Source organism: Cetorhinus maximus, chromosome 4 (genome assembly GCF_964194155.1).
Source record: "Cetorhinus maximus chromosome 4, sCetMax3.hap1.1, whole genome shotgun sequence".
In the NCBI taxonomy this organism is placed as follows: domain Eukaryota; kingdom Metazoa; phylum Chordata; class Chondrichthyes; order Lamniformes; family Cetorhinidae; genus Cetorhinus; species Cetorhinus maximus.
Window position 1 is genome coordinate 65261 of NC_135882.1, and position 13326 is coordinate 78586.

The 13326-nt window shown below is 42.1% G+C and overlaps 1 protein-coding gene across 2 annotated transcripts in view; it reads left to right on the forward strand.

Annotated features, from left to right (window-relative positions):
• Positions 1-13326, forward strand: part of avl9 (AVL9 homolog (S. cerevisiase)) — a 145025-nt gene that overhangs the window by 29649 nt on the left and 102050 nt on the right. For both annotated transcript variants that reach the window (XM_078539792.1, XM_078539793.1), the window contains exon 4: positions 1446-1517. In XM_078539792.1, coding sequence (XP_078395918.1) covers positions 1446-1517 — 72 coding nt within the window. The remainder of the gene's footprint in view (positions 1-1445; positions 1518-13326) is intronic.

Genomic DNA, 13326 nt, shown 5'->3' on the forward strand with positions numbered 1-13326 from the left:
ACCTTATGAATTCAAAATGAGGCTCCCCCACTTCTTGGGCAGAATTTTGCCTTTGATGGGCAGGTGGGGCTCACTGGCTTAGCGGCGGGCAGGCAGCCGATCGCTGCCGCTGAAACGGGCCCCGCCACCATTTTAAGTGGGCGGGCCAATTAAGGCCCACCCGACGGGAAGCGCTATGCGCTTCCTGGGTGGGGTGGGGGGGGGGATTCCCCAGCTGTCAGAGTGCGCTCTTTTGCGGCAAAGTGCTGCCTCAGGGAGATCGCTGAAAGGCTGGCAAATATAAAAAATAGAACAATAAAAAATTAATTAACATGTCCCCCTCATGTGAAAATGTCACACAAGATGGGACATGTTCATGAAATAAACAAAAACTTTATTAAATGTTTTTGAAACCGCTATCAAACCTCAACCTGCCACTGGATGAGGTTTGTAAAAAAAAAAAATCACCTACCCGCCTGCCCATTGGGCCCATGCGCCAAGCTGAAGTTCGCACGGGCCCCTCAAAATCATCGACGATTGGCAAGTTAAGGACCTGAACGAGGCCTTTACTTAATGGTGGGCACGCGTCCCGCTGCATAGCGCCCACCGACTGAAATATCGCGATACCACATGCTGACGTCGGGACGCTCGCGTGACGTCAGCGCACGAGGTTTTAAGTGCTGGGGTGCGGACTCCGCCAGCCAGAAGACTCTACCCCTTGGATGCTCTATTCCAAAAAATACAAATGCACGCTATCTCTCTTACACATCAAAACTAATACATATCAAAGCACCCAGACTTAATCCAATTAAGACATACCCACATACTAAACCACTACTTTAAAAGAAAAACATTTTCCAAAACATTATATACATTAATACTCCATGACGCTCTGTGAAAGCACAACATAGAAACAAGTGACCGATGGCCCTAGGGTGGGTTGGGGTCGGGGGGAGGTTAGCGAAAAAGAATTTTAAAATGAATAAATAAATAAATAATAAAAATTAGAAAAAAGCTATTGAATTTATAAAGGGGTAAAGATGGAGGAGAGAGCTCATGGTCTGAAGTTGTTGAATTCAATGTTAAGTCCGGCAGGCTGTAAAGTGCCTAATCGGAAATGAAGTGCTGTTCCTCCAGTTTGCATTGGGCTTCACTGGAACATTGCACCAGGCCAAGGACAGAAGATGTGGGCATGAGAGCAGGGTGGTGTTGAAATGGCAAGCGACATAAAGGCCTGGGTCGTGCTTGCGACCCGAGTGAAGTGAAGCGGCCACACAGTCTGCTTTCATATCAAAATTAGTTTTTGTTTACAAAGTAATTGTTGCATCGTGTTAATATGGTATTGAATTTTGCCACTGTCAGACTAATCTTTTGTTCTCTGGAATTTATTATGTTCAGAAAGCTGTGCCATTGAATGCATGTTTCTATAAAGGCTCTAATGGTAACACACTTGTTCTTAACTTCAGGCCCTGAAGGTTCGGCAGGCCGATGTCACAAGAGAAACTGTACAGAAGAGCGTGTGTGTACTCAGTAGGTTGGTAAGTGGACTGAACTTTTCTCAAATATATTTCAAGAGCAGCAGCCTTACTTTACAAAAAAGAAATGTTAATTTATGGAAAGTACTGCAGAGTAATTACAATTACATTTAACTACTTTGGACATACTTTGGTTTGAATTGTGAAAGAACAAAAAAAGCTTCCTAGATTTTTGAGCAATTTCATTTTTACTAATTTTTTTTTCTTATCATATAAAATACCTTTCACCTTCCCTTGGTGCACATTAAGTGGTTGGGGAACTCGCTTTTAAGCCTACAGGGATGCTGCTGTCAGCTGATGGTATGGACATGTGTAATGAATATCTCTTCTTCCCTTTCGTCAATCCACATGAAATGAATGGCCTGCTACAGAGTTGTGATTGGCAATCTACTGCTTTGGCAAAATATGGATTGTTACAACCGGGATGGAAGGAGTGCACAGTTTATCTTGCTCCAAAACTCCACAGGCCGCACATTAGTGCAAATGTGACCAAAATGGCCAATTATTTACCGTGGTCACTGTTAGACCCAGAATAAAAGAGACTTTGACCAGGCTTCTTTCAATAAACTCAAATTAATTGACATATTATAAAACAAATCTTTTTTTTTTAAATTTGAAAGAACTGGTTAACACACAATTTGTAACCTGGAAGTGCAACTATCTAACCCTTTTAAAATACCCCAGCATGCACACACATTGGCGGGTAAAGAAAAATGATTTGAAAAGGATAAAGTTCGCAGTGTTTTGACTTGTCGATCTGGTGCTCCCGTATGTGAATATGGAATGCTAGTCCCGATAAATGTCTGGAGGTTCTCATCAACGGAACTTCAGCGTGGAGGAGAATAGAGCTGGATCAATCCCTGGGACCTCCCACTTGTTTCAGCCGCTCAGGTTTCCAAATACAGACAAGTTCCACTGAGATGAGGATTCCTGGCTGGTTACTGATAACCACCCTGTTTCAGGCAAGGCAAAGAGAGCGTGAGTTGGGCAGCTTTCGCCTTCTCAGTTTATTCCCAGCTGAGTTCAAAAAAACAAGTTCGAAACATAGAGACGGTTTCCATAAATCACCTTTCGCCTTTGCCTATAAAACAGTTTTTTTCCAGCCATTAAAGAAATTACAGTTCAAATAAGAAAATACTCTCCTCAAGTGCCATGCTGGTCATGTGATTTCTCGGAAAAGACATGCTTGCTCACAATCCATGGTGAACTTATGACCGTTTTTTAAAAAGAAGTCCAAGTCAATTCCCAAGTGCCCAAATAATGCAGTGTCCTTCCAAATTTTAAAAGAAAACTTAGTTTGTGAAGATATGGTTTCCCAACATGCCTCCGCCCTTAAGAATTGAAAAGCCGATTCCAAATGTGTTTCATTACTACGTGTACAGGAAAGATATATGCAATTTATATAAAACTAAATTCAAACATGCACACACTGAGTCATTCACTCATAATACAGAATGTGTACAGTTTTCTCTAATTTTCTTGATTTCCTGATAATGCTACAAGAATTACATTCCTGATGATATTATCCTTCCCAGCAATATGGACATTCTTTAAGTTACAAAGCTGTGTTAGCAAGCTCCATTGGAACTGTCATTCTGAGTCTTAAATTTTTCTACAAAGGCCAAGGGATTATGGTCAGTATATACTAGTGTTTCTTTACTTCCATGATGGATAAAAACCTCCAAGTGCTTAAGAGCCAGTAACAATCCCAGGGTTTCCTTTTCTACTGCAGAGTACCTCCTTTGATGCTGATTTAATTTTTTTGTTAAGTACCCCACTGGCTTCTCCATGTCCAATTTATCTTCTTGCAATAAGACTGCACCCCACCCCAAGTCACTAGCATCGATTGCCACCTTGAAGGGTTTAGCAAAATTAGGGGTAGCTAACACCAGTTCATGATTTAGGATCACCTTCAGCTTCTCAGAAACTGTCTAGCACTCTCTTGACCGCACCACCATTGCCGCCTTTTGCAATAAATCCATTAGTGGAGCAGCTATTGTGCTGATAAAGGCAAAATACTGTGGATGCTGGAAATCTGAAACAAAAACAAAAAATGCTGCAAAACTCAGCAGGTCTGACAGCACCTGTGGATAGAAAGACAGAGTTAACGTTTCGAGTCCGAATGACTCTGAAGCTCTGAAGAAGAGCTATTGTGTTGAAGTTTGGCACAAACTTACGATAGAAGGCACACATCCCTAAAAATCTCATGATTTCCCATTTAGTTTTAGGGACAGGGAATTCCATCAAGGTCTGTACTTTCACTGTTCTTGGCAATACTTGGCCCTGCCCTACGATATGCCCTAGATAAGTTACTTGCACTTTGCAAACTCATTCTTGGCGCGGTTTGTTACTGGATCTGCCAACTGTAATTGTTTAAATAGGGCTTCCAATTGTTTTAGCTGATCTTTCCAAATGTTGCTGTAATCAGTACATCATCCAAGCAAACTACGCAGTTAGGAACACTAGTTACAACTTAATTCATTAATCTCTGGAAAGTGGCGAGCATTTTTTTAGCCCAAATGGCATCATTCTGCATTGGTGCAGCCCATTTGGTGTGACGAAAGCTGATATCTCCTTAGCTTGCCATGTTAAAGGTGCTTGCCAGGATCCTTTCAATAAATCTATCTTAGTAAGGATCATGGCACTGCCAACCATGTCAATACAATCTTTGAAATGTGGGATTAGGTAGGAATCCATTTTTGTTACTGCATTACCTTTCTATAATCTCTACAGACACTGGTTAATCCATCAGGTTTAGGCACTAACACTACTGGAGAACTTGAACAGCTTTGGCTAGGTTCAATTAGGTGATTTTCTAACATATATTGAAATTCTGTTTTTACTTGAACTTGTTGCTCTCCACTTAAACGGTAAGGATGTTGTTTTATAGGAGAAGATTCCCCTACATCCACATCATGCATAGCTAAAGTTGTACACCCCGTTTATCCTTACTAATTTGTTTAAATTCTGCGAGTAACCTCACTAGACCTTCTTGTTGTCCTACCTCTAAGCATGAAAATATGACATCTAACTAGTGTTAGCTAATCACTTAGGAGGTTCTATTTGTGAACTGTCCAAGTCTGCCTCACTCTTACTCTCTCTCTCATCCTCCACTGTGCTCACAACCTGACATACCTGCTCCTTCTCATCCTCCTCCCTATGATGGTATTGTTTTAACATATTGATATGACACAGCCAATTCCTTTTCCTGCGATCTAGGGTGCCTATCAAATAATCTACTTTATCAACCCTCTTAATTAGCTTGTATGGAACACTGAACTGTGCTTTCAGAGGTTCACCCTGTAAAGAAAATAACATGAACACTTCATTCCCTGGTTGTAATGTTTGGTCGCAGCTTGCTTATCTGCCCTTTCGTTCATCCTTGAGAAACTTTAAGTTCATTCTTGAGCCACTTTGCAGGCTTCCCTGAGCATTCCTGGAACAAGGACACATAATCTAACATATAGGATTTTCCCCTCTGTCCTAAAAAATTTTCTTTGATTAATTCCACAGGATCTCTTATCTCATGTCCATAAATAAATTCAAAAGGACTAAAACCAGTAGATTCATTCGGTCAATCTCAGGTAGCAAATAAAGGAAAGTCCAGTCCTTTGTTCTAATCATAGTGATATTCATGAGAATATGCTTTAATCGTTTTTTGAGAGTTTGATGGTGCCTTTCTCAAGCTCCCTGTGTATGTGGATGATATATTGTGGACTTTAACTGATTTATACCCAAAATACTCATCATGCTTTGAAAGATTTTAGAGATAAAATTGGAACCTTGATCCGACTGGATCGCCACAAGTAATCCAGAATGAGTAAAAATTTGGGTTAACTTCTCTATCATTACCTTAGCTGTGATTGTCCTTGGAGGGATAGCCTCTGGAAATCAAGTTGTCATTTCTATAATAGTAAGGATATACTGGTGTCCTGCTTTCGTTTTAGGTAACAGTCCCATACAGTCTATTATCTCCCTACTAAATGGTTCCCCAAAAACTGTTTTGGGAATTATGGGTCCTGGTTTGATTGTAGGTTGTGGTTTCCCACTACCTGGCACGTTTACAAAACTGAACAACCGTCCACTCTTCATCTGCAGGTCTGTAAGGAGATCTCCACTTCCTCATTAGTATCGCATTTTTACTATAATAGCATTCTGGAACTCCCTCAGCTTCAGCTGATTGTGTTATCTTACTTAACTCTGGATCAGCTTGTTAAGTCTCAACTAGAGAAGATTTACTAAACATCTCTTTCGGATTATCTAAGTCTTTAAAGAAAGTTTCAGCTAATCAAACATCTGTCTGTGCTATCACTTTGACCTCCGATGATGGACTTTGCTTAGCCATTGCTTGAGTAATCTCACACGAAAGAAAAATTCCTGGAACCTTTTCCTGTAACTGCTCCGTCTCTTTAACCTCACTTGGCCTTTCTGTAATTATGGGAGAAGCTACTACCTTTGCTCCGGCTAAATCATCTCCCGGGGGAAGCCAACTCCGTCTACAGGTAACTACTGGACAACCCTTACCGTCACTGTCCCAGACATTAGGTAACACTCTAAGTGCACCTGGTACAAGGTTACGGTATATACTCCCTGCCAATACCATTTGTTAAAACTTTGGCTTTTAATGCGCTTTCTGGAGGTAAAGTTATGCCTTTCACCAGCAAAAGTATTTGAGTGGCTTCCATGTCTCATAATATAATTATAGATTTAGTTGTCTCATTTGAGAGATAAGGAGTTACTTTTTAGCTTGATAAGAATTAATTATAACCCTCGTATTTTATTCACCTCCCCTGAACTCAAAGCAGTGTTCACACTTGGTTTCACAGCTGTAGTTAACGCTACAACTTGATCTGTTGTATTTTCAATCCGGCTCCTTTTCCTGAATTGTCCTTACGCATCCCAATAAGCCCCATAGATTTCCTGCGGGACTTCCAGCTAACTGTACATATGTGTCCCATTTTGTTATAGTGGAAACACTTGGGCCTTAGAATATCATTTCCACCCTCAGTGCTTCCTTTCCAGTCAGCGGAGGAATTCCTAGCGAAATCCCAGCTGTCCCTTCTCTTCCCTGGCTACTTGCCTTTCTTTCACCTTCCCACCTTTTATCCTTCTCGGGTTTGTGGGGGTAGCAGATAAAGGGTTTGGATCTATGGAAAGTTCTAATTGTCAGCCATCTACGCTACCTGTCCAGCTGTTGCAACCCTCTGGTCTTTAACGTGGGTTCTAACAACTGGAGGAAGTGAATTTTTAAATTCTTCCAGAAGAATTATTTCCCTAAAAGCTTCATACGTTGCATCTACCTTTAATGCCTGTATCCAACTGTCAAAATTATTTTGCTTTATCCTCTCAAATTCAATATAGGTCTGCCCAGGCTGTTTCCTTATGTTTTGAAATTTCTGGCTGTACACCTCAGGGACCAACTCATACACACTGAGACTAGCCTTTCCTACTGCATCATAATCCACAGAAGCCTCTTCTAAAAATGATGCATAATCCTCATGAGCTCTACCCACCAACCTAGCCTGTAGGAGCAGTGTCCAGTTTTCTTTTGGCCACTTCATTTGCTTAGTTACTCTCTCAAACAAACTAAAGAATGCCTCTATCTCCCTTTCCTCAAACTTTGGAAAGGCTTTAAGAATTTAAACATTCCCCACTGGGCTTTGGGTTGAGGGTGTTTTGTTTGTCATCAGAACCTTCTGCAGCATTAAGACCTCTTTGTTTTAATGTCAGCCTGTTAAGCTGGTATTCCCTTTCTCATTGCTTCTCTTTTTCCTCCCTTGCTAATTTCTCTCTGGAGGTCAAGTTCAAGCTTTTTCATTTCCTTTTCCTCTGCTCTCATTTTCTAGCATTTCTCTTTTTCTGTTCAAATTTTCAGTTCCTTTTTTAGATTTTAATGTTCTCCATTTCTTTTTCACATTCAAGCCGCTTCATTTGCAACTGAATCCTAGCTAAACTCAATTGACTCACCCCATGGAGAATGTGGTCTCTCTTGTAACTCTTCCAATTTCAACAGCTGTGCTATTACCTCAACTATGTCTGCTTTCCTTGCATCTACAGTTAATTCTAACTGCAAATTATCTGCCAATCCCATTAGTTTAGTCTTGGTTACTGCATGTAAACCAGTCATGGTTAAATCTTCCATCTCTAGAAAAGTCTTAGCAACTTCCAAAGCCATTTTGGTTTACTAATGTATAAGAAACCTGGTATCTGTCCTTTTATCCTTAACCAATTATTATTACTCTGCGTCCAATCACCCGTTGCCTGAATTTCAAATATCCTGCAAGAGCCTGCAATCTGTGTTATGACTGGGATGAGAGGAGTGCACAGTTTATCTAGCCCCAGCACTCTGCAGGTTGCATCATTAGTGTAAATGTGTAATTTACTCAACAAAATTGCCAATTATTTACCTTTGCTACTGTTAGACCCAGAATGAAAGAGACTTTAACCAGGCTTCTTTCAATAAACTCAGAACGATTGATTTATTGGACAGAATTTTCCCTGCATTGCATTAAGTGCTGTGGCGATCTCTAAGGATAAAATGACTGATGCCGTCCCCTACCTTACCACTACTGTTTGGTGGCTTATAGACAACTCCTGATGCTTTCTGCCCCCTGTTGTTTCTTAACTCCACCCAGGCTGATTCTACATTTAGATTATCTGAGCCAATAGCCCACCTTATTATTGCACTGATTTCATCCTTAACTAACAACAACACCCCACCTACTTTCCATTTTTGCCTGTCCTTCCGAAATATCGAGTACCCTAGGATATTCAACTGCCAGCTTTGCTCACCCTGCAGCCTTGTCTCCATAATCACAATCATATCGTACCATTTATATCTATTTGCGCTAATTCATCTACCTTATTGCAAATGCTCCATGCATTCAGATACAGTGCCTTTTGGACTTTTTAACATTTTTACACATCTTGAGCCTTGCACTGTTTCTCTGCTGCAGTCTGAGGCTGCCGTACGCATGTCATCAGCCATGTTATCTGTGCATAGCCCTTGACCCTGAGGAGCCAACCCTGCAACCTCTGTGGACCCTGGAAGATGTCAGGGATCTGAGACCAGCTGAAGATGTAGGAGTTGGGGATGCTTCTGGCATATCGTGTGCAGACCTGCATGATGCATTTGTTGTGGTCGCAGACCAGCTGAATATTCATCAAGTGGAAGCCCTTGTGGTTCACATTCTGGACTGCTTGTTGCCACGGAGATCTAAGCGCCGCATGAGTGCAGTTGATGGCACCCTACACCTGTGGAAAACCAGAGATCGCTGCAAATCCCAACGCTCTTGCTTCCTGGCTTTCCTGATCCCAGTCGAAATGCACAAAGTTCTGTGCCTTTGTGAAGATGGCATCCGTGGCCTCCTGGATGCCCTTGTGGCTGCAGGCTTGCGAAATCCTGCACAGGTCACCTGTGCAGTCCTGGAAGGAGCAACTGGACTAAAAATTGAGCACTGCGGTCACTTTCACAGCCACTGGCAGTGGATGCCCTCCAAGTCGCCATGGCACCAAATTATGCAAAAGGTGGCATATTGAGTGACCACGATGGCATATTGAGTGATCAGTTCCCTAGACATGCGCAGTCTTCAGCGACACTAGTTCTTGCTCATGTGCAGGAATGACCAGCGCCGTCTATAGACCCGGGCCTATTGAGACGCCTATGAGCGACAGCTTGCTGTGAATCTTCAGCTGTATATGAAGGAGACCCTGCGCCCCTTCATCTTGAAGGTGGTGCTCTTCCCTTTGCCGAGCCAGGCACCTCCGTCACAATCTCCTTCTTCTCTGCTCTCTGTAAGCCATGAGATATACAGCTAGATCACCAGGATTCATGATTGTGATGTTTGCTTCTTGCAGTACCAAAGAGAGATGTGCGAGGGTTAGCACATGTCTCCTAAAGACTTCCCTGGGTGAAGTCTCCGGCTCTGCTTGCATCTGAAGGCTCCTTCATGCATGCTGGAGAGTGCTGGCCACTACTTGGATGACCAGTGTTTAGTGCATTTCATGGCTGTCCAAAACCCCACCCACCTCTGCCCTACTCCACCTGATCAATTGGCGGCAGCTTCAGCCACTCGACTGCATGTGCTCTCAGCTCAGGTGCAGGCATTCCCTTAACCTGCATTGCAAGACTGCGCTGTTAGCTTGAACCATAAGGGTTACTTGTCCAAACCTGAATAAATACATTGCAAGGACTCTGAGTGCCTCCATCAGTGACTGTTTTGAAAGGAGATTATACAACTTCCCCAGTCGTCCAAATGTTCTGCAGCCCCCTAAAACGCTCATTAATTTGTGAATGTGTGACGCCTCTTCCTTCTTTCCCTACAGGCGATCCTCACAAGTGCTGCGCAATGTTGTGTACATTCACCTCCGAGTTCCCCTCAAAGGCAGCCGTAAATCATGCCGTTCTGAAGCCATGCTGATGTGGGAATTAAATTTGACGGGGGATGATTCTGGCGTGTGGGCGAATTAATGAGATGCAAATACATTAATTTTAAAGTTCCTGAAGTTGGACGACGAAATGCAGCCTGCCGTTGATGGTGGGAGGGGGCATTCAAGTCCTCAATTTACATCGCCAGGAAACAAGAACCGATTAACACAATTTCTAATCTAGAAGTGTAACTATCTATGCCTTTTAAAATACCCCAATGCGCACACGCACACGCGCACACACACACACCATTAAATTACTTTAAAGTTCAAATGAGCATATAGCTCTCCTCTTCAAGTGCCATGCTGGTCATGTGATTCCTTGGAAAAGACATGCTTCCTCATGGGCCAAGGTGAACTTATGACCTTTTTTAAAAAAAATCTAAGTCAGTTCCCAAGTGTCCAAATAATGCAATGTCTTTTCAAATTTTAAAAGAAAATGTAGTTCTTGAAGATATGGTTTCTCAACAGGACGCAAACATGTATTTACTGCCCGATGTTGTCGGAGAGAGTTTAAACTAGAATGGTAGGTGGATGGGAGACAGGAGGGGGAAACGAGGATAGAAACGAAAGACAGAAAAGTAAGAAGCAAAAGTGGAAGGCAGAAAAAACAAGGGCGAAAAACAAATGGGGTCATAGTGCATAATAAATCTAAGGTGATTAACAAGATGAAAAAGACCAAGTCCACAGGCATTGTATCTTAATGTGCAGAGCATTCGCAATACGGTAGATGAATTAACAGCGCAAATAGATATGAACGGTCATGATATAGTTGCTGTTACGGTGAAATGGCTGCAGGGTGACCAAGGATGGAAACTGAGCATCCAGGGGTATTCAATATTTAGGAAGGACAGATAAATAGGGAAAGGAGGTGGGGTTGCACTGTTAGTAATGGAGGAAATCAATGCAATAGTGAGGAAGGATATTGGCTCAGAAAATCATGATGTGGAATCTGTTTGGGTGGAGATAAGAAACTCCATGGGGCAGAAAACATTGGTGGGGGTTGTCTATAGGCCCCCAAACAGTAACGGAGATGTGAGGGAAGGCATTAAACAGGAAATTAGAGACGCATGCAATTAGAGTGCAACTGTAATCATGGGTGACTTTAAACTACATATAGAGTGGACAAACCAATCTAGCAATAAAACTGTGGAGGAGGATTTCCTGGAGTGTGTACGTGATGGTTTTTTAGGCCAACTAGAGAGCAGGCTATCCTAGACTGGGCATCGTGCAATGAGAAAGGATTAATTAACAATCTTCCCTGAGGAAGGGCGACCATAAAATGATAGAATTGTCCATTAAGATGGAGAGTGAAGAAGTTGAATTCGAAACCAGGGTCCCGAATCTAAATAAAGGGAACTACGAGGGTATGAGGCGCGAGTTGGCAATGATGGATAAAATTAAAAATTGCCAGAAAAAGCAGCAAGCCTGAGGATTGGGAGCACTTTAGAATTCAGCAAAAGTGGACAAAAAGATTGATCAAGAAGGGGAAAATGGAGTTTGAGAGTAAACTTGCACAGAACATAAAAACTGACTGTAAAACCTTCTATAAATGTGTGAAGAGAAAAAGATTAGCAAAGACAAATGTAGCTCCCTGACAGTCAGAAACGGGAAATTATAATGGAAAAAAAGAAATGGCAGAAGAATTGAACACACATTTTGGTTCTGTTTTCACAGAGGACACAGATAATTTCCCAGAAATGTTAGGGAACCAAGGGTTTAGTGAGAGGGAGGAATTGAAGAAAATCTTTATTAGTAAAAAAAAATGGTGCTAGAGAAATTAATGGTGTTAAAGGCTGAAAAATCCCCAGGTCCTGATAATCTACATCCCAGAGTTCTAAAGGAAGTGGCCCTGGAAATATTGGATGTATTGGTGGTCATCTTCCAAAATTCTGTAGACTCTGGAGCAGTTCCTACAGATTGGAGGGTGGCAAATGTAGCCCCACTATTTTTAAAAAAGGAGAAAAAACAGAGAATTACAGACCAGTTAGCCTAACATCAGTAGTGGAAAAATGCTAGAGTCTATTATAAAAGATGAGGTAACAGAACACTTGGAAAGCATTAACGGGGTTAGACAAAGTCAGCATGGGTTTATGAAAGGGAAATCATGCTTAACTAATCTACTGGAGTTTTTTGAGGATGTAACTAGTAGAATAGATAAGGGAGAACCAGTGGATGTGGTGTATTTGGATTTCAAGAAGGCTTTTGATAAGGTCCCACATATGAGGCTAGTGGGCAAAATTAAAGCACATGGGATTCGGGGTAATATACTGGCACGGATTGAGAATTGGTTGAAAGACTGGAAACACAGAGTGGGAATAAATGGGCCTTTTTCCGGATGGCAGGTGGTGACCTGTGGGGTGTACCGCAGAGATTAGTGCTTGGGCCCCAGCTATTCACGATATATATAAATGACTTGGATGAGGAAACCAAATGCAATATTTCCAAGTTTGCTGTAGGGTTGTGAGGAAGATGCAAGGAGGCGATTTAGACAAGTGTGTGTGGGCAAACACATGGCAGATGCAGTATAACGTGGATAATTATGATGTTATATGCTTCAGTGTGAAAAATAGAAAGGCAGAGTATTATTCATATAGTGATATATTGGGAAATGTGGATGTACAAAGGGATCTCTCATTGTGCACCAGTCAATGAGAGTAAACAGGCAGGTGCAGCGAGCAATTAGAAAGGCAAATGGTATGTTGGCCTCCATTGCCAGAAGATTTGAGTTCAGAAGTAGGGATGTCTTACTGCAGGTATACAAGACCTTGGTGAGACCACACCTTTTGGTTTTGGCCTCCCTACCTAAGAAAGGATATACTTGCCATAGAGGGAGTGCAGCGAAGGTTCACTAGGCTGATACCAGGGATGATATGAGGAGAGATTGGTTCGTCTGGGCCTGGATTGACTAGAGTTTAGAAGAATGAAAGAGGATCTGATTGAAATGTATAAAATTCTAACAGGGCTGGACAGACTAGATGCAGGGAGGATGTTTCCCCTGGTTGGGGAGTCAAGAACCTGGGGCCACAGTCTCAGGAAATGGGGCAGGCTATTTAGGACTGAGATGAGGAAAAATCTCTTCACTCAAAGGCCGGTCAACCTGTGGAATTCTCTACCACAGAGGCTGTGGAGGCCGAGTCACTGAGTATGTTCAAGAAAGAAATTGATAATTTTTTGGATATTAGTGACATCAAGGGGTATGGAGAGAAAGGAGGAATATGGCATTGAGATAGAGGATCAGCCATGATCATATTGAATGGCGGAGCAGGCTCAAAGGGCCGAATGGCCTACTCCTGCTCAGAGTTTCTTTGTTTCTAAGTTTTTAGCCAATATGTAGCAATTTCAACTTTGATAGCGATAGTGGAGATATACCAGCCTTGGAAAG